At 40.3% G+C, this 20458-nt stretch overlaps 1 protein-coding gene across 2 annotated transcripts; it reads left to right on the top strand.

Moving 5' to 3' along the window:
• The first annotated feature begins 2717 nt into the window (after nucleotides 1–2717).
• Nucleotides 2718–20190, top strand: PABPC1 (poly(A) binding protein cytoplasmic 1). Of its 2 annotated transcripts, none has more exons than XM_060115532.1 (15): nucleotides 2718–3410; nucleotides 6541–6734; nucleotides 6940–7055; nucleotides 9714–9844; nucleotides 11119–11213; nucleotides 11550–11687; nucleotides 11894–11989; nucleotides 15421–15693; nucleotides 15909–15999; nucleotides 16619–16729; nucleotides 16811–16965; nucleotides 17526–17610; nucleotides 18152–18282; nucleotides 18875–18968; nucleotides 19758–20190. In XM_060115532.1, the coding sequence occupies exons 1-14, from the start codon at nucleotides 3218–3220 to the stop codon at nucleotides 18965–18967; spliced, it is 1902 nt and encodes a 633-aa protein (XP_059971515.1). In that variant the 5' UTR covers nucleotides 2718–3217; the 3' UTR covers nucleotide 18968; nucleotides 19758–20190. The 2 variants fall into 2 exon arrangements, with proteins under 2 accessions (XP_059971515.1, XP_059971514.1); XM_060115531.1 differs by having other exon boundaries at nucleotides 9714–9853.
• Nucleotides 20191–20458: the final 268 nt, after the last annotated feature.

Here is a 20458-nt window from a genome sequence, read left to right as displayed (position 1 = left end):
CTCCCACTTCTGATTCTACTAGCTCCCTCCCCCCAGGGATGGACTTTGCTTCTAGTCTCTCTTGTTCAGACTCAGCTGTACCTCCCTGAAATGTGAGAGTGACACCCACTGAATGTCAAGAACCGCAGCTGCATAGAAATCCTGACCAACTTGCTTCCCACAGTATTTATTAATCTACAAAGAGCTGATACACCTTTTCAGTGACTAGAATACTTTTGTCTGCCATCTAGAACATCCTTCCCTGTGTCAGGGTGCCGTGGTGGTTCAACTATTAACTGAACTTATCAATTGGGAGGTTGCTTGTTCAAACTGGATTATCATAAAGAGAAATATTTTGAGAGTGATTTAATCCAGCCTCTGGTGAAACCTGAGAGTAAGGTCCTTCTAGTGGCTGGAGTACCCAAATCCACCTTAGAGGGTGCTTGCCAAACTCTTGCTCTCTGACAAAATTTTCTAGACTCCAAGCAGACCATCTTTTCCCCACCTTTGTTATTTATAATGATGTTTTAGTGAGGTTCACCAGAAACTGCACCCTCATCTTTCTCTACCAGAGGTATATATAATCTTAGTAATTATGTATGGTTTTTGGTAGTTTTAGCTTTTGGTGTAATTTCCAAGTTATTGGAGGTGACCCCCCCTTCACATTTCTTTTAATGAGTGCACCTCTTCTTTTATTTATCCCTTTTTGGTTTTTCATAGTCTCTGTTCAGCAGTTTAATGAAAACTCTAAAATGAAGTCAGGTTTTCTTTTAAAGTCCAATAATGGAATTTCCATCCTCTTTTTATTTTTAAGGAAACAAATTTAGAATCTAATAGAAAATCGTCACAGCCAGATTAAACACTGGGATTGGATGTTTATTGTACTCGCTGTAATGCTTATATTTATATGATTACCAGAGAGCTCATCAGCAGCCTCTTGAGGACAGCAATTTGTGTCTGTCATGTACTTTCCCTACATACAGATACACTTGGTAGGTACTCAATAAACATATGAATGGATTGATTTTAACCACAGAGTTCTAATAGATTGAATGGTGATTTGTCATCTAGTAATAGATGTGTCTTCCTAATGCACAGCCCTCAATCTTGCTCTTTTGCCTAATAAAGCACATAGGGCAACATGTTTTCCAAAATATTATCCTCTTCCTACCAAGACAGGGACAAAATAGCACTTATGTGGGATTCTGCAGGTTTAAGTTTGAATTAAATGAGAATAAAGTACCCAGTCCACACCTGGCAATATATTTGACATGCTTTAAAGTTTATTGAATAAAAGAATGAATTGGGCAATCATTTAACTTGAGACCATTCCCTTAACAGTAAAATAAAATTATTACTACTTGCTCCACATCCCACACAAGATTGCTGTAGGGAACAAATGATAGGATGTTTATGCAAGTGCTTTAAAAACTGTAACATACATTACTACTTTAATGTGGGATTTGTATGTTGACTTAATGTCATTCCTATTAACTGGTATTTTTGCTATCGATTCATTACAGCTACCATTACTATTAAAGACCCCAACTAACCACAAAATTGTTTTAAACATTTTTAATACCGCGTTTAGACTATTTCTAATTTTGTCTGGTTGCAGGTCTGTGGTGCCATGTATGACTGTGATAGACTCATACTTTAAAGAAAAACATTTATTTTTCTGGAGTCCTGTTTTCTACCTCAAAGAAATTTCTGGCAGAAAGAGCACGAATCAGATTCCAACCTAGCACCTTAAGTGAACAGCGATCACGATACTTTAAAAAGGGAAGCGGACAAAGACCCCAAGATAGTTTCCCCCAATTAAAATCACTTTGACCAACGACAGCACCCAATGGGGAGACTGGGGAGACCGGGTAGATTCTAGGGCTCGGAACCGAGAGGACCGGGAGTACGAGGGCCCCTCCCCTCCCCCTTCCTCTATTGGAAGCACCGCGGGGCGGCGACCGGGGTCCAGCGCCAGGACGGTTGGGGGTCCACGAGTGGGCGGCCACGATCCGCGGCCAGTTGGGGTCAGCGAGCGCCGCGGCCTTTGGGGACTCCAGCTCCCAGCAGGCACCGCTTCGGCGGCCAAGGCGCGTGGCGGCGCTGCCCGCTGGGACTCGTAGTGCGGTCCGGTAGGAGAACTGGGGAGTCAGCCCTGGCTCCTTTCACCCACGTTTCGGAAACTGGGCCTGGAAGGGATCATACCGGTCCACTCGTGCCCAGCGTCCCTCAGGGGCGGGTGAGAGTGGAGCAGGCCTGGCCCGGGTGGCCGTGCACGTGGGGGGTGGTTAGAGCCTAGAAACCCGAAAGCCCCGCGCGCCACCCACCGCCTAGGTGACAGTTAACGCTTCTCCCGGGTGGAGGTGGGGCGGGATGTGAGGGAGGAGGGGCCGTCCCACCCGGCTCCTCGGAGACCAGCCTGCGAGCCGGCCCTCCCTTCCCCCACGGGCCCTACGCCGCATGGGCCCCGCCCCCCGGCCGCGGCGCGTGCGCATAAGCCCCGCCCCCGCCCCCGCCCCACCCCACCCCCACCCCCGCAGCGTCCGCCGCCGCCACCTCTCCCTTCCTCTTTGCTCTTTCCTCCTCCTGTTTTCTTTTCCCTCCTCCCACTCGCCTCCTTTTCTCCTCCTCCTGCGGCGCTGACGCTCGCGCAGGGCCCTGGCGTCAGACGCGCGGGGGCAGGGCGAGTGCGGCGCGGTGTATAAGTAGAGGGTGCAGGAGGCGGTGCTTCCCCTTCTCCCCGGCGGTTAGTGCTGAGAGTGCGGAGTGTGTGCTCCGGTCTCGGAACACACATTTATTATTAAAAAAATCCAAAAAAATCTTAAAAAATCTTTTAAAAAACCCAAAAAAAAAATTTTACAAAAAATCCGCGTCTCCCCCGCCGGAGACTTTTATTTTTTTTCTTCCTGTTTTATAAAATAACCCGGTGAAGCAACCGAGACCGACCCGCCCGCCCGCGGCCCCGCAGCAGCTCCAAGAAGGAACCAAGAGACCGAGGCCTTCCCGCTGCCCGGACCCGACACCGCCACCCTCGCTCCCCAGCCGGCAGCCAGCAGCCAGCGGCAGCGGATCGACTCCGTTCTGCGGCTGTTGAGTAGTTTTCGATTCCGGTTGATTTTTGTCCCTCTGCGCTTGCCCCCGCTCCCCTCCCCCCGGCTCCGGCCCGCGACCCCAGCATTCGCTCTTCCCCTCTCACGGAAAGGTCGCGGCCTGTGGCCGTGCGGGCAGCCGTGCCGAAATGAACCCCAGCGCCCCCAGCTACCCCATGGCCTCGCTCTACGTGGGGGACCTACACCCCGACGTGACCGAGGCGATGCTCTATGAGAAGTTCAGTCCGGCCGGGCCCATCCTCTCCATCCGGGTCTGCAGGGACATGATCACCCGCCGCTCCTTGGGCTACGCGTATGTGAACTTCCAGCAGCCGGCAGACGGTGAGAGCCGGGCCTGACGGCGGGCGGGCGGCCATGAGGCTCAGGCGGCGGCGGCGGGCGGGTTAGGCCGGCGGCCCGGGGGGAGGGGGCAGGAGGGCATGTCACCAGCCCTCCCCGGGGCCAGCGGGGCGAGGCTCGGGCGCCAGTACCCCGGTTCCCCGCGCCCACTGGGACCCGCGCTGCCGGCAGCCGCACGCCCCTCGTACGCCGGGCCGCTTCCTCCTTTGCGACCATTTTCTCGGCCTCAGCCGCTCTCAAACTTTAGGGTGATGACGCGCCGGGAGGGTGGGTGAGAATGGGTTCTAACACGACGCTCCCGCCAGTAGCTGCGGGATTCTGGGGTGTTGAGCGCCGAGCCCCCTTTTCCGGTAATAGGTGGAGGCGCTCCCACCACCCGAGGCTCTTGCCGGCGCCCCAGGACGCCCCAGGAAGTGCATTTCGTTGCTCGAAAAATACCACGTGTTGAACCCTGTAACCTCACAGGCCCGAGGCCTGTTCCGGCTACTGGCCCAATCGCCTGGGGGACCCACGGGGACTTAGAATAAAGTTAATATGGTGGTCTGGTGGTGGTCAGCAGGCTTCTGATTCCGTTCTTAATAACTTGTCAGTGACTGATGGCTCTGGAAGTATAAACTACCAATGAGACGTGCATTGGGGTTTTTCCTCTAGTTAAGACATTTCTCACTCTTAACAGCAGGTTAGGAGGGAGGGGATGTGGAAGAGAACCCTTTTGGAGGCCATCGTTTTCTCAGGCTATTTAGGTAGTTGTGATTTTTTTAATCGAGTTAGTTTCGTAGTACTGGTGATTTGTTCGGAATATTTTTTTCCCTCAAATAGTTTCTATGGTTTTGAGGAATTTTACTTAAAAATGCCGTCACCAGTTTTGACTGGAAGATGTTACTTGTGAGTGTCGTGTGGACTGGACTATTATGTGGCATTCTAGTGGTGGTTTCCTTTTTTTTAAAGTAGTCCAGAATATCCATACATCATGGGGAATGATTGAGCACTAGAGTCAGCTTGAAATTTATGGGCAAAAAGACGCAGCTAACCTTGTGTTTTTAAAGTAAAGTTAAACAGTTTGCAAAAAATCCAAAATTTGGCAAACAGATATGTGACCTGATGACTTGCCAGGATTTTTCTTTATCTGGATCAATTGACTTGCAAAAGTCATTTTCACTTGACTTTATGGTCCACTTTTGCCCTTTTTTCCCCTGGCTACTTGAATATATGTCAAGTGTTACAAAATATAAGGAATTTATTTTTATTTTTGTAGGAAAGGCCTTAAAGGTGGAATTGAAACTTTATTTCATTAACAGATCTGGAGTTATTTAGTGATCAGCTTTTCACTAGGTAAAGTTAATACTGCGATTTTTGGGTAGGCAGGCTATTGAGTGACAGCAAGCCCGAAGTTGTAAAACTGCACTGCAGGTTTTCTGCCCTTTTGCTCTGTAGGCAGTAGCTCAAAATGTCACTGGTTCTTCCCAACTCTGGTCAAGATTTATCGCTGAATGAAAGATCAAGGAAGATAATTTGGGGGCAGATAATCACAAAGTGAAGAGTTGATAGAGAAAACTTGGACAAATTCTAGAGAGCATGAAATGTAAACTTCTGAAAGTGGCTGTTATTCTTTCTAAATTTAACAATTTTAAATCCGAAAAAAACCCATTTTTAAAATTTCTTGGGGTTAGAAAAGTTGAACTTCAGGTTACCGTGGTTACAGTACACTCACTGTATATTACCCATCTATTGCAGTAGACGAGTATTGTAACTACTCAAAAGAAGGTAGCATTTTTCCATCTTCCATTTATTTCATTTCTATATATACAAATTATTGTCTTTCCAAATATTATTTTCAGTGGTTTCCAGTTTTTTCTCCCCCTTATTTATTGCTACATTGATGTATTTGTAGAATAGCTTCTGAAAGTGACCAGTTTCCAATTTAACAGGAAGAGGTGACTCATTCAAAAGAAGCTCAAGCAAAGTCAGCTAAAAAACTAGGGGAGCTGAGTAGGCGTGGTCAATTGATAAATGAGCTGACAGTTGTTTGTCACTGTCTTCTAGAAACTAAAACTTTCATTTATAGAAAGAAGTGGCTGGAAAATTTGTCCTCTTAACTAATTTTACAGTTAACACTAGCATGGAATTTGTGAAAATTGGTGTTTCAGGACTTCAAATGGACTGTGTGTTCCCACTCTTTAGGGACTAGTCTTTTCTACTTAAGGATATATTTTTCCATTTAGAGTCTAAACTTCTGTAATAAGTGTTTCTTTAATGGTACAGGTGCACATAATTTGATCCTTCATAGATGTAATCATAGGGTAGATTTTGAAATTTTCTAGCACTATTCAGAAATAATTGATTAATCATCAGTTATTAAGTAAATGAGTGATCTAAGATAAAATTGGTTTTATATGTAAATAAAGCATTAAAAGTGAATTGTGACTATCGTAGACCTTGTATTTCAAAAGTTTTGTGTTACATAGCTAAGTACGTCCAACTTCACTTTAGTTTTTGAAAGCCTGATTCAAGTCTCTCCGAATGGATAAAGCCCTTCTTTTTTTTTTTTTAAAACATGGCCATAGGAATTGTGCCATGAATCACTGAAATCCCCCTAATAAGTCAGGAATTTTTTTTTTTTTTAGAAAATGGACTAATTTTTTTTCAGTACTGACAGTGATAAGCAAGAAACAATTTTGACAAGTAACAGAGAAGTTAAATGCTTGAAAGTCCATAAACTGCTCTGCTTGTGGATAATGTACAGTTGCTTACTGTCTTTTATATTGCTTATTAAGCAGATTGTGAAGGGGAATCTCGGTTTTACAGTTGACTAGGAACAAAAAGGTGCTTTTAAATTTCATGGCAATTAAAGGAAGAGGTTGTTGCAGAAATAAGTTAGTTCTTAACAATACGTCATCCATTAACAAATCTGGGGTTTTTTGACATTTGTCTTCTCTTTTTGCGTTGTACAATTTAAATCTAGACTGGTATGAGGTAAGGTCCAGCCATCTTGAAGTTTAAAGAGGTAGAGGGACCATGTGCCCTACTGTTTCCTGCACAATAGTTTATATAATTTTAAGTGGGCTGTAAAAGTTTTGAAATAATATTTATTTTGAAAATGTCCTTCCTGCAGCGGAGCGTGCTTTGGACACCATGAATTTTGATGTTATAAAGGGCAAGCCAGTACGCATTATGTGGTCTCAGCGTGATCCATCACTTCGCAAAAGTGGAGTGGGCAACATATTCATTAAAAATTTGGACAAATCCATTGATAATAAAGCACTGTATGATACATTTTCTGCTTTTGGTAACATCCTTTCATGTAAGGTAAGCAAAAATATGACAGGTAAACATACTTACAGTGTTTTAGTTACTTTTAGTTTATTCCTTAAGATAGCAACCATGCTCTCTGTTAATGGATATCTTTATTTCCCAAATGCCCAGGTTAGGTAGCTGACAAGTTATCTCTGAATACTGGAAAAATGCTAAATCAATAGCAAGTAATGAAAAATTATTACACATTTTCCCCTAGGTGGTTTGTGATGAAAATGGTTCCAAGGGTTATGGATTTGTGCATTTTGAGACACAAGAAGCAGCTGAAAGAGCTATTGAAAAAATGAATGGGATGCTTCTAAATGATCGCAAAGTGTAAGTATATAAATGTTTAGTTAACCATACTTAAAATGCTTTTAATAGTTCATGCATTTTACAAGTAATATATTTGTGCTCTTAAAAGAGATACAACTAAAATGAAAATTAATAAACCACATCTTGGTAGATTTTATAATTGTCTTTTCTCCACATTCAGTGTAACATACAAGTAACAGTGAATTAATACAGCTGGTCAGCATTCAAACAGAAAAGAAACAGCAGAAGATAGGTATGCTGGAATATAAAGCTTTTTCAAAATAAGTGCATATTAGTTGAAAAACTAGAAATCCAGGCAGAAACTTAATCATAATTCCCAAGGTAGTAATTAGCCCCTTTTACATTCAAAGCTGAAGCTAAAATAACTTGCCTGTATTTACATGCTGGTATGACAGATAAACTGCGATACAAACCCAGTGGTCTAAATTCAGAGCCCAGGGTGACTCTCTGCTTGGCTTTACTCCCACAGTTTATTGCTGGAGTTTAAAGATTGTCATAATTGTTGTTTCAACACCTTTTGGCTCCCTTCCCCATGTAAAGATAAATCGTAATTAAACCAGAAGTCTTCATGATTAATCTTTTCTGAAATAAACTTGTTCTTAAAAGTTGCAAACTTTTAAAATAATGACACCGATAAAACCTCTATAAGACTTTCTGCTACAAGTTGTAAAAATACAGATTTTGTGGAGCCCAGAGAAATTACAAGTCTCAATTTTATCTTCAATGCCAGTGGATTTTGCTTAATTAGGCACATTCAGCTGTGCAGTCATATTGTGAGTGAGCTGCGAGCTCATGTAAACTGCAGTGATGGCACACAAATTGGGTTTGGTTCTTACAGGTCAACTGCATCACTCTTAGGTGTGGTTTTCATAAATCTGCATCAAGTGGTATGGTCAGTCCGTACATGGAGGAGCCATGCACGTGGTGTTACCTGTTCGAGTTCTGTCAATTACATGATTAAGGAAAGACTTTGTAGTGTGTAAAGAACCCCATACAAGTCTAAGAAAACCAGCAACTCCTCAATGGGAACAATGTTTACAAAGGCTAATTCTTAAAAATAATACATCTTTAAATGAGAAAAATGTTCAGCATCATTAGTATTCAGAGATGAAACTATCTTTTGCCTGTCAGCAGTGCTTTAGGGGAAAAAAAAGAATGGCTACCACTGGTGGAGGTCTAGATTAAATAAAGAACTTGATTTATTGCTGTTTTTTGAGTATAAAATGATATAGCCCTTTTTGGAAAGCAGTTTGTAGGTATAAACTTAAGATCATTTATATACCTTTCGAGCTGCCATGATATCTGCAACTCTATCCTAAGAACAAATGACAAAGTTTCATAATGTGGCATTATTTACAAAAGAAAGTTTTGTTGTCCGCAGTGGAATATCATGTTCCCACTGAGAACATTTATAAAACTAATTGCGTGGAGAAGCAGCACCATATGGGTGGGGGGGAAGTGTGGGGTGCAGCTAAGGGAATAAAATGTAGGTGTCTCCTATAGAAAGGAATTGTGCTGGACTAAAGTTCTTAAGCACAGAGAACAAAAAGGCCTATGAAAAGTCAGTCATGACTTGGGTGGGATTATGGGCGATGGTTTTTTTTTTTCTTTAAGAAGATGTTGGGGGTAGGAGTTTATTAATTTATTTATTTTTGCTGTGTTGGGCCTTCGTTTCTGTGCGAGGGCTTTCTCTAGTTGTGGCAAGCGGGGGCCACTCTTCATCGCGGTGCTCGGGCCTCTCCGTATCATGGCCTCTCTTGTTGCAAAGTGCAGGCTCAGTAGCTGTGGCTCACAGGCCTAGTTGCTCCGTGACATGTGGGATCCTCCCAGACCAGGGCTCGAACCCGTGTCCCCTGCATTAGCAGGCAGATTCTCAACCACTGCACCACCAGGGAAGCCCCTGGGCGATGGTTTTTTGATGTCTATTATATTCTTTAATGACACATGTACTACTTTTAGGGAAAACCTCAATTTTTTTTTTTTTTTTTTTTTTTATCCGCGGTACACGGGCCTCTCACTGTTGTGGCCTCTCCCGTTGCGGAGCACAGGCTCCGGACGTGCCCGCTCAGCGGCCATGGCTCACGGGCCCAGCCGCTCCGCGGCATGTGGGATCTTCCCGGACCGGGGCACGAACCCGCATCCCCTGCATCGGCAGGCGGACTCTCAACCACTGTGCCACCAGGGAAGCCCGAAAACCTCAATTTTTAAAACACATTTTGTTGATAATGCTGCAGAGAAATTTGTTCCAGGCTGTTGTATGTTAGAGTACAGAATTCGGTAGCTTAAATTTATATTTTAGGAGATTGCAAACTAAGTGCAAGAGCCATGTTGAAACAGCAACGATAAAAGCTTTTCTGTCTTTTCACTGGCGTGGGGCAGGCATACTCCACTAGTTTGTATTGCTGGACGTAATCTTAACCCTAGGTTAGCTAGAAGGAAGGGAGAGGAGTGTGTATTAAGAAAAATGTTTTTTTTCGTGATTATAGTTAAGAGGTTTGTCCTCACATTTCACTTAAGGCCCTATTTCTGTTTTATAGTTTGCTTTTTATTAGAGATTCTGAAATTATCAGTAACTATTACAGAATCAACCATCAGGCTTAATTAACCTGAACTTCATAAAATAGAACCGAATTTTATAGTTCTTATCTATTTTATTAGATTTGTTGGACGATTTAAGTCTCGTAAGGAACGAGAAGCAGAACTCGGAGCTAGGGCAAAAGAGTTCACCAATGTTTACATCAAGAATTTTGGAGAAGACATGGATGATGAGCGCCTTAAGGATCTCTTTGGCAAGTTTGGTAATGTGTCTGAATTAAATTTTTATACTCAGTTCTGAGTAATTGTTCTATGTTAGTTTTGGCTAATATTTTATACTAAAAAAATAAATGGGACTTCACATATTTTAAAATATTGTAGTTATTTGGATTAAGCTACTGATAGTCCATTATACTAGCATATAAATAAAATTCTATCCAGTTTAAAGGTTAATAGCATTGTATTAGCACCATAAGGTGTGACTGTGTAATTGGAACAGATCTTAAAAGCTTTTGCTGTGTTAAGAAATTGTGCTGGATTTATGCACTAACAGATCCCATCTCATCAGAGGTGTTGCATGAGACACAGCCAACTTAGGTTGGAATGTAGTCTTTAATTATGGGACAGGAAAGCTGGCCAGCTTTAGGATATTTGGCCAGTGTCAGCATCATGTTTGAGCAATTTAAAATAATGACTTTTAAAGACAAAGATCCAGATTTTCCCGTGAAGTGTGTAACTGGTCTCACTTTAGATAGTTGTGTAGCTGATCAGAAAATGAACTTTAAATTGTACCCTTGCAGGTGATTTACTTGCCCCTTACCTTTGCTTTCCTTTTTGTTTAACTTAAATAGGTGTCCCCTTTTAAAAAGCATCTCAAATCGTAAAGAATGAGGAAATCTAATACTTTACTATTGCCAAGCTGGCATGCCACATTGAACCCTCTAAAGCAGATTCTCTGTAATCAGATGTGATTTTTAATCTTTTTTTCCCCACCTACCTGAGATAATACTTAGCACTTCTGTTAAGTCTGTTTTATTTCAGGGGGTGGTGGGGGAATATGTGTCTTCAGAAACATGCCACCTCCTCCAGGTGCTTCTGCTATGTCAAAGGTCAAACCCGTGTTTCCTCTACTTGTTGAACATCAAGTGGGCCAAGGCTTAAAAATTCTTAAAGAAAAACAAATTGTTTTAAAATAATGCATCTGTTTTGTATTAATGCTAAGAATAAAACTTCATCATTTACATTTGTCTAAAACATATCTCCTTAAATGGAAGGAGGAGTGTTTCAGGGAATAGAGTATTTACTTAGCTTCTTAGTAGAAATAAAGGGTCTTTAAGAGAATATTTAGTGCCCATGGTGGGAGAGAAGAGGGTGGTTATAGGAGGAATAAATTTCTGGAGGCTTAGAGTTTTTTTTAATCCCCATTTTTATGTTTTTTTTCATTGCTTTGTTTGTGTATTGAAACTTGAAATGTATAAACTAAATGTTGTATGGAATATCTTTGAATCATTAAAAAAAATTTTTTTAGGACCTGCCTTAAGTGTGAAAGTAATGACTGATGAGAGTGGAAAATCCAAAGGTTTTGGATTTGTAAGCTTCGAAAGGCATGAAGATGCACAGAAAGTAAGACTTAAAATATACTAACCAAAGGCAGTGTGGGTTTTTCTGTATTTTATAGTAAGATGTGGGGGTATAAAGTTGAGTTGCTCTTGCATTGAAATACACACGCGTACCAACGGCTAGTCTACATGTTCATCTCCACGTGTATTGTTTTGAATTACTTGCATTTTATATATTTTGAGGGTATAAATTGAAAACCTCTGTTGTCTTAAAACCTCAAAGTTTAGTTTTTATGGTGGGTCCATCTTTAGCTTTTATAATCTAACAAACTTTCTTTATTGTTAAAAAATGAATTTATATATTACAAGTTAGTAATTTAAATTTTGTGGTCTTTGTAAGGCTGTGGATGAGATGAACGGAAAGGAGCTCAATGGAAAACAAATTTACGTTGGTCGAGCCCAGAAAAAAGTGGAACGACAGACGGAACTTAAGCGCAAATTTGAACAGATGAAGCAAGATAGGATCACCAGATACCAGGTTCCTTTTTTAACTGAACAAGTGAAAATAAGACAGGGATGAGGAAACCTATTTTATGTTCATTTCAGTTACTGACAGGTAACTGGAGGGTTTGAGAGGGGAAAAGGAGAGGAAACATGGGATAAGATAATAGGAAGTATGCTTAAGTAACACTATGGTTTTCTTTTTCCTTTTTCTAAATTTTTTTTTTCTTTTTTTTTTTTTAGGGTGTTAACCTTTATGTGAAAAATCTTGATGATGGTATTGATGATGAACGTCTCCGGAAAGAGTTTTCTCCATTCGGTACAATCACTAGTGCAAAGGTAAAGCATATGACGCACTTTTTTTTTTTAAGATTTGGGAAAAATCCATGCCCATGGATATATGTATATAAATTTTATATTTCATATGGAGTGTTTTTCTTTATAAATGAATGGTCAAATAGTTTTTTCTTTTCTCTAAAAAACCAGCCTTTCATTTTTCAGAAAATCATATCTTTGCTTCATTACTTCAAAAACTTATATTCAGGGCTTCCCTGGTGGCGCAGGGTTGAGAGTCTGCCTGCCGATGCAGGGGACACGGGTTCATGCCCCGGTCCGGGAAGATCCCACATGCCACGGAGCGGCTGGGCCCGTGAGCCATGGCCGCTGAGCCTGCGTGTCCGGAGCCTGTGCTCCGCAACGGGAGAGGCCACAACAGTGAGAGGCCCGCGTACCGGAAAAAAAACCCCAAAAACAAACCAAAAAACCCACTTATTTCAGATTTGAAGTGGCTAGAAAGGCTACATTTGATGACCATAGTGATCGATCATCACATGATATGCACTGTTCTGTACTCTGTTAAACTAGTTATTTTACTGGTTAAAGGAAGCAATTTATTAGGGAACTGTAATTGTTACTATTTGAGCTAATCTATACTTGCTTACAGAATTCACTCTGGGGAGTCAAACTTAAAGCCCCCTAAGAGTAAAGGTAGAGATCATGTTTGCTTTTACTTGAAATCAGAAATTAAGAAATAAAACAGTAAGATTCTAGTTTAAATTCTGGAATTCTGATATAAGAACTTCTGCTTTAGGTGTTTTTTCTGGTGTCCATGGCCCAAGAATCCTTCTGTATTTAAAGTTCTGTATGTATGTACCTTGAGGGTGGGAAGAGTATCTAAAACTTTAAACAGATTCTCAAGAGAGTACAGGAAAAATTAAAACTGAGTGGTCTGGAGTGACCTCGTGGCTGATCTTTTTACTCTGCAACCCCATTGACCAAGGGAACTTCTACCATAGAATGTTAAGGAGCATAGTAGAGGAATCCACATGAAAATGCAAGTGATGTAGTTGTCTTCTGTTTCATTCAGCCTGTGCTTTTGTAAAAGAACCTGGAGTATGATAGAATCTATTCCTGAGTTTGTTTATCCTCAGTATGTTCCCTGAAAATCATTTAAATTGAATATTGTGCATCAGTTTATTTTGAATGTGTGAAGAAGCATGTGTGTTTTACAAAGGAGGGTCTTTGTTAAGTCCTTTTCAAAAAGTCCTTTGTGGATCATATCGCTGTTGGCAAGGAGGTGAAAAAGTTTCACAGGAATTCTGGGAGAGGAGGTCATTATGTTAATTTGATAATGCTTGCTGAAAAACAAATTGGTCAAGACAGAAGTGTAAAAAGGTGACCCCTCCATTTTTCATTTTCAGTCTTCAAAAGGAGTTTGGTTGGCCTTTCCAGATAATTTTCCATGGTTGTATACTTTTTGTATACATATAAACAGTTTTTATAAAACAGGATCATAGTATACCTATTCTGCAACTTGTCTTTTTACTTAACAGATCTAGCTATATATTTATTTCAGGCATTTTCTCATTTTTTGCTAAGGGCTGAATATTCATGGTATAGATGTACCATAACTTATTTTACTGTGCCTGTATTATTGGTCATTTGGTTTGCTTTGCATGCTAACACTGTTAGACCCACCACTCTAATAAACATCTTTATACATATATTTTTGCACACACACCGGTATTTCTGGAGTTCAAGAATTGAAGTTTCTGGTTAGTGGGTGTGTGTATTTAAAATTCATACAACTGAATTGTCCCAAAAAGGCTGAACAAATTAAATTACTACTAGTCTTGTCAATTTAGTAGAAAGTGGTATGCATCTTTTTAAATGAGATGTACTTTTTATGTGTTTACTTGTTTAGCCTATTTTTTGCATATTTTTATACTGCGTTGGGTATCTTTATTGATTTAGGGGAAATTTCATGTCAGCGCTTTGTTTTATGTTGCAAGTATTTTCTCCAAGTCTTCCACTTAGGACTTTGGGGGTCTTGTGTCATCTTAGATTTTCCCTGTATTTTTGCATCTTATGTTCAGATACAGAATCTTATCTGGCAATTTGATTTTTTTCACTGTGATGTGAATAAGAGCTCTAAGTTAATTCAGAATTATCCCTTTGTACCACGTACTAGATAGTCCAAAGTCTGTCTTTTCCCCCGTTTTAAAATGTAAGCTTTAACATACGAAGTTCCCATAATTGCATGGGTATGTTTCTGGACTCTGTTTTTTGAGATATAATTGACATAAAACATTCAAGTATACAACAATTGTTTGATATTTGTATACACTGCAAAGTGATCACAATAAGTCTAGTTAACATTCATTACAAAACATTTTTTTTCTGGTAATGGTAACTGTAAAGATCTACTCTCAGCAACTTTCAGATGTATAATACAGTATTATCTGTAGTCCCCATGCTGTACAATATGACCCCATGACTTGCTTTATACCTGGGAGTTTGTACTTTTTAGTTACCTTCACCCCGTACCTCTCTGGCAACCACCAGTCTGTTCTCTGTGTCCTTGAGCCCAGTTGTTTGTTTTGTTGTTTTGATTCCGCATTTATTTAAGATCATTGGTCTCTGTTTGATTGCTGTTTTGTTTGTTCTGTGCCACCAGCATGCTGTTTAATGTAGCTGTATAGCATGCTTATGTATATTGCAAGCCTACTGAGAAGTTCTTCGCATCTCCTCATTGCTTGTTTAAAAGATTTTGAGTCATTATGAGCTTCCTGAATATTGTTTATACCCCAATATTTATGGCCCTTGTGGTCTTGAATGTGATTTTTTTTTTTTTTTTTGCGGTACGCGGGCCTCTCACTGCTGTGGCCTCTCCCGCTGCGGAGCACAAGCTCCGGACGCGCAGGCCCAGTGGCCATGGCTCACGGGCCCAGCCGCTCCACGGCATACGGGATCTTCCCAGACCGGGGCACGAACCCGTGTCCCCTGTAACGGCAGGCGGACTCTCAACCACTGCGCCACCAGGGAAGCCCAAATGTGAAATTTTAATTTTAAAATGTGGATATTATGATATTCAACTGCTTTTTCCTCCCCTCTAACGAGTAATAAAAGCATCTTGTCAGCTCGAATTGCTAGAATAGTCAAATTTTAATTGTGCATGTTTTTAGTGGTGCTAAAATTTAGTAGGCCTTGATTGTATTTAGAAATTAAACCTTAATATTGAAAATCTAAAACCTGAACAAAGTTGCTATTGTACCTCCACCCCTATACTTCTTTTGCTTGGCTGGGATAATGCATGCATGTAGTTTACCCTTAATATTTGGATATCAAGGGAAAAATTGTGGGAAAAAATGATGAAAGCATTGACAGGGTTTAGTTAAATGTGAGTCAGCGGCTATAGCTAATACTCTGCTTTTTGTGCCTCATCCTACCATTGCATTAATCATGTGGTTTCTTCCATTTTCTTTTAATAGGTTATGATGGAGGGTGGTCGCAGCAAAGGGTTTGGATTTGTGTGTTTCTCCTCCCCAGAAGAAGCCACTAAAGCAGTTACAGAAATGAATGGTAGAATTGTGGCCACCAAGCCATTGTATGTAGCTTTAGCTCAGCGCAAAGAAGAGCGCCAGGCTCACCTCACTAACCAGTATATGCAGAGAATGGCAAGTGTAAGAGCTGTGCCCAACCCTGTAATCAACCCCTACCAGCCAGCACCTCCTTCAGGTTACTTCATGGCAGCTATCCCACAGGTAGGTTTTAGAAGAGAACAAAAACCTCATGAAGTTTTCCTCTTCAGTCATCTTTGTGCCCCACTAAAAAATAAAGCCCTAAGGTGAAGAGATGTTAATTATGATTGGATTTGAAAAATGCTTAGAGTGTGAGGACCTGCTAAATGTTTTGCGCGCATAACTAGTTGCATTATTTGCTTTTTTCTTTAGCTGATACATTTGCTTGCTTTTTACAGACTCAGAACCGTGCTGCATACTATCCTCCTAGCCAAATTGCTCAATTAAGACCAAGTCCTCGCTGGACTGCTCAGGGTGCCAGACCTCATCGTAAGTTTTTTTTTTTTTTTTTAAGGTTGCAAAGTATTTGAACTAAAAATATAAATGAGGCGAATTAGCTGTTATATCCCAATGGTATATTAGCTGTTGCTTTTTATAGTTTTTTTTTATGGGTGTTCATTTTGGGGATCCTAGCATTTTGTTTTTAAAAAAACATTGTAAAATGTTTCACCTTTCCTTAAGACAGCAATATCTATGCTGTTTTGATTTTCCTTTATGACAAGTTTGGGAATGCATCCAACTCAGTTTCATATTTGGTTAGGCAGTAGTTTTAAAAGATCTTGTTCCATGTATGAGGACTAGGGTCTAGGCATTTTCAGCCTTGTCCTGTGGAATAGTGCTGTATTGCAGGAACACTTAGAATCAGATTCATGTATCATATTCAGATATTAATAAGTACTTGTCCTTGTATGAATGAAAATTTTTTATTTACTGATGCTCTGATATGATTAAGTCTGGAGAAATGGCATATAGGAGCCTAAGCTTTTAAAAATGGTTTGTTTATGTTTGGTCATCTATAGCCTTTTGTGTAAACCTCAGCTCTGAAAAAGCGGCATGAACACTTGGTGAGTTTTTCCCAGTTAATGTGTGTTCGTATCTTTAAACATAGCATTCCAAAATATGCCCGGTGCTATCCGCCCAGCCGCTCCTAGACCACCATTTAGTACTATGAGACCAGCTTCTTCACAGGTTCCACGAGTCATGTCGACACAGCGTGTTGGTGAGTCTTAACCCTTCCTGTAAAAGTTGGTCTCCAATTTGAAATAGCAAGATAAATACGAAAATCTTTTTATTTTTTTAGCTAACACATCAACACAGACAATGGGTCCACGTCCTGCAGCTGCTGCAGCTGCAGCTACTCCTGCTGTTCGCACCGTTCCACAGTATAAATACGCTGCGGGAGTTCGCAATCCTCAACAACATCTTAACGCACAGCCACAAGTTACCATGCAGCAGGTGTGGATTTAATGATTTCTTTATAAAGATGACAGTCCTTGATCTCAGTCAAAGACAGCGAAGACAACTGTATGATAAATGAGAGCTTAAGCTATGTAGAACATCTTGTTGAGGTGCCACTAATTGATAGTACGTAAAAGTGTCTTCTATGTGCTATACTCTAGGAACTAGACAAGCATTCAGCAGTCCCTCATCCTGAATTACATATGTGATATGAGAGTTTTGTCTGGCATAGTCGTAAGAAAGGGTGAAATAAAGTTCAGTTTATGAGATTTGGCTTCCCTTTTTTTTTGACCCTAGGACCAAAATCGTCGTTGATCATAGTAGAAGTATGATTCCAAAGAATACTCCAGATAAAAAAGAAAATTGAACATCCCCTGTGCTTATAATACTTGAGCACTTAGGTGTTAATGTGGCTACCTTAGGCTGTATTTCTGAATCACTCAGCTTCTATTTATGTTTAGATTACAGTCTTTATCCAATTAATTTCCAGTGATGGCTGTATTTGTACTTGCCATTACTTCTGTACTTTTTAAACTTAGTTCCCGTTTTCTTTCTAGCCTGCTGTTCATGTACAAGGTCAGGAGCCTTTGACTGCTTCCATGTTGGCATCTGCCCCTCCTCAAGAACAGAAGCAAATGTTGGGTAAGTACCTTTGTCCCACCTAGTCAGTTATAGAGACACTAGAAAATAGGAAGACATTTAGACCTCCTCTGTACCTAATAAATGACAGCTAGGGTGGCAGGATGTGAATTGGCATGAATGGTTATGATGGCACAGTTTGTCTGCCTGGAAAAGCTATAAAATGTTGCCTTTGGTGGACAGCGTAATAGGGCATTGCTTGCCGTGTACCCTGCCACGTTTTTGGAAGAAGGAATTTGAACCAAATGAGTAAAACCACTTTGATTTTGCCTGAGCACAGATTTAACACTTTAATAGTAAACATAGCTTCAGTTCATCTTTTTTTTTTGGCAAACTGACAACTGCCAAGAATTAATTGCCTTGTGGTAGATCTTAATCCGTTTTATAGCAATCTTCTCATGAAAGATACTGAAATGGTGGATTATGGGTTAGCATGTATTTGCTGTATACAAAGGGTTCTTAAACCGCAGTTTTAATATGGTAGATGCCTTAAAAATTTTTTGTTTTTTTGATTGAAGGAGTGTTTGAATGTTTTTGTTCCTAGGTGAACGGCTCTTTCCTCTAATTCAAGCTATGCACCCTACTCTTGCTGGTAAAATCACTGGCATGTTGTTGGAGATTGATAATTCAGAACTTCTTCATATGCTTGAGTCTCCAGAGTCTCTCCGTTCTAAAGTAATTTAAATTTTATCATTTATCTAGTAGCTTCTTATAGTACATATTCCAGGATGTTTTGTAGGAACTTAATATTTCTAGGACATTTTATAAGTGCTTTATACAAGTCATGCACAGTTCTAAGAGTTTTATAAATATTAATTGAAAATCCTAATAATAACCTATGGTGCTATTATCCCCATTTTATACACGGGGAAAAACTGAAGCATAGAGAGGTTAAGTAATTTGCCCAGTGCTCACAAAGCAGCTAGTGAATGGCAGAGCTTGGTTTCAAATCCAGTCACTGTAACTCTAGCATTCATGCTCTCTTAACTGTGCTGCATCTTTATTGGAGAAAGGGATGTTTGCTGATATTTCTCAACTTTGGGGGATTTTTGGTGGGGAGAGAGTTAAGAAGTGCAAGAGGTTCATAATTCTAGAACAGTGGTGGAATGGAACCCAAAAGATACGGATATAGTTGGGATGTTTTTCGATAACAGTTGTTTCCACTTTCATCTGAGGAAAGGAATTTGCCTATGTTGGACGTGTGTGTTGTCAATTTGAAATTATCATCTAATTATTATTTTTCAGAACCAGTTTTTCTTTTTTTCAGGTTGATGAAGCTGTAGCTGTACTACAAGCCCACCAAGCAAAAGAGGCTGCCCAGAAAGCAGTTAACAGTGCCACTGGGGTTCCAGCTGTTTAAAGTGAGCCTGCCCCCTATGTTTGTTTCTTATTTTATTTTAACAGTTTGAGCATATTTTGAAATATAGTAAAAACTCATTTTACCATTAGTTCAAATGCATTGCAAATTTTTCAAAGAGAAGTCGAGATACAGAGGAATTAAAGGAAACTTACCTGTTACCCTGGTATTGACTTGAATTTTTAAGCTCAGAGCCCTTTCAAGCACTTTGTATAGTAATTTGTATTAAATGGCTGTAACAGGGGTTGGCCCTGTATAGCTGTTCTTGGAGGGCTTTTCATAGCTTAATACATTTTCTTGGGTGGCAGCGATGACGGTTGCCTTTTGTTAGCCCCGAGAAATGGGGTGACGGAGCTGCGTAGCCGTTTCTGTGAAGTGGGAACTGGCTGGGGCTCTGGGGGCCGTGTGACATGTTGAAGCGGCCCTGCTCCACCTGTAGTGTGAGAACAGCCACAGACAACGTGGAGACCAGCGGGCATGGCTGTGGTCCAGCAGAGCTTCACAGAAGCAGCCTGTAAACAGGCTGAATTTGGCCAAGGGCTTTACTACTAACAAGTCTCAGTATTGGTCCCGTTAGTTTTCTTGTTAAAATATTTGACATATAACACTGTAAATTTAAGGTGTGTAACACGTTAATTGGATACATTTATATATTGTAATACGACTGCCATTATAGCTATAGTTAGCACCTCTGCCACTTAGGTAAAGATGCTTTCTTTTTAGTGGTTGGAATCATTAAATTCTGTCTCTTAAATTTGATGATTGTAATCTTTTCCCCCCCCCACATTTACAGATGATCAGGGACCATGAAAAGAAAGTCGTGCTTCACCGAAGAAAAATACCTAAACATCGAAAAACTTAAATATTATGGAAAAAAAACATTGCAAAATATAAAATAAATAAAAAAAGGAAAGGAAACTTTGAACCTATGTACCGAGCAAATGCCAGGTCTAGCAAACATAATGCTAGTCCTAGATTACGTATTGATTTAAAAACAAAAAAAAAAAAACCCAAAAAAATAGTAAAATATAAAAACAAATTAATGTTTTATAGACCCTGGGAAAAAGAATTTTCAGCAAAGTACAAAAATTTAAAGCATTCCTTTCTTTAATTTTGTAATTTACTGTGGCATAGCTCAGAATGTCACTTCTGTTTTAAATAACAGAATTGATAACTGAGCAAGGAAACGTAATTTGGATTATAAAATTCTTGCTTTAATAAAAATTCCTTAAACAGTGCACAGTGATGTTACGCTATTTTATTTCTCTTTGTAATTGGCTTGGGTAAATAGGTGATAAGCTGGAATTGGTGTAAGAACCTCTTTCATGAGAAAGTACTTCAGAGGTTCTTAGTTTTATGGAAAAGAGGCATAAGACAATGTCTGTCTGTAATGCAGTTTATGAATTTAGATTTCCATGTGAGTTCTTGAATCAAGGCATATATTTTATTTGTTAAATGACCTTAACATCTTTAGAGATGATGCCAGTATATGAC

The sequence above is a fragment of the Mesoplodon densirostris genome, chromosome 13 (genome assembly GCF_025265405.1).
Source record: "Mesoplodon densirostris isolate mMesDen1 chromosome 13, mMesDen1 primary haplotype, whole genome shotgun sequence".
Taxonomy (NCBI): Eukaryota; Metazoa; Chordata; class Mammalia; order Artiodactyla; family Ziphiidae; genus Mesoplodon; species Mesoplodon densirostris.
This window is presented reverse-complemented; position numbering and strand designations above follow the sequence as displayed.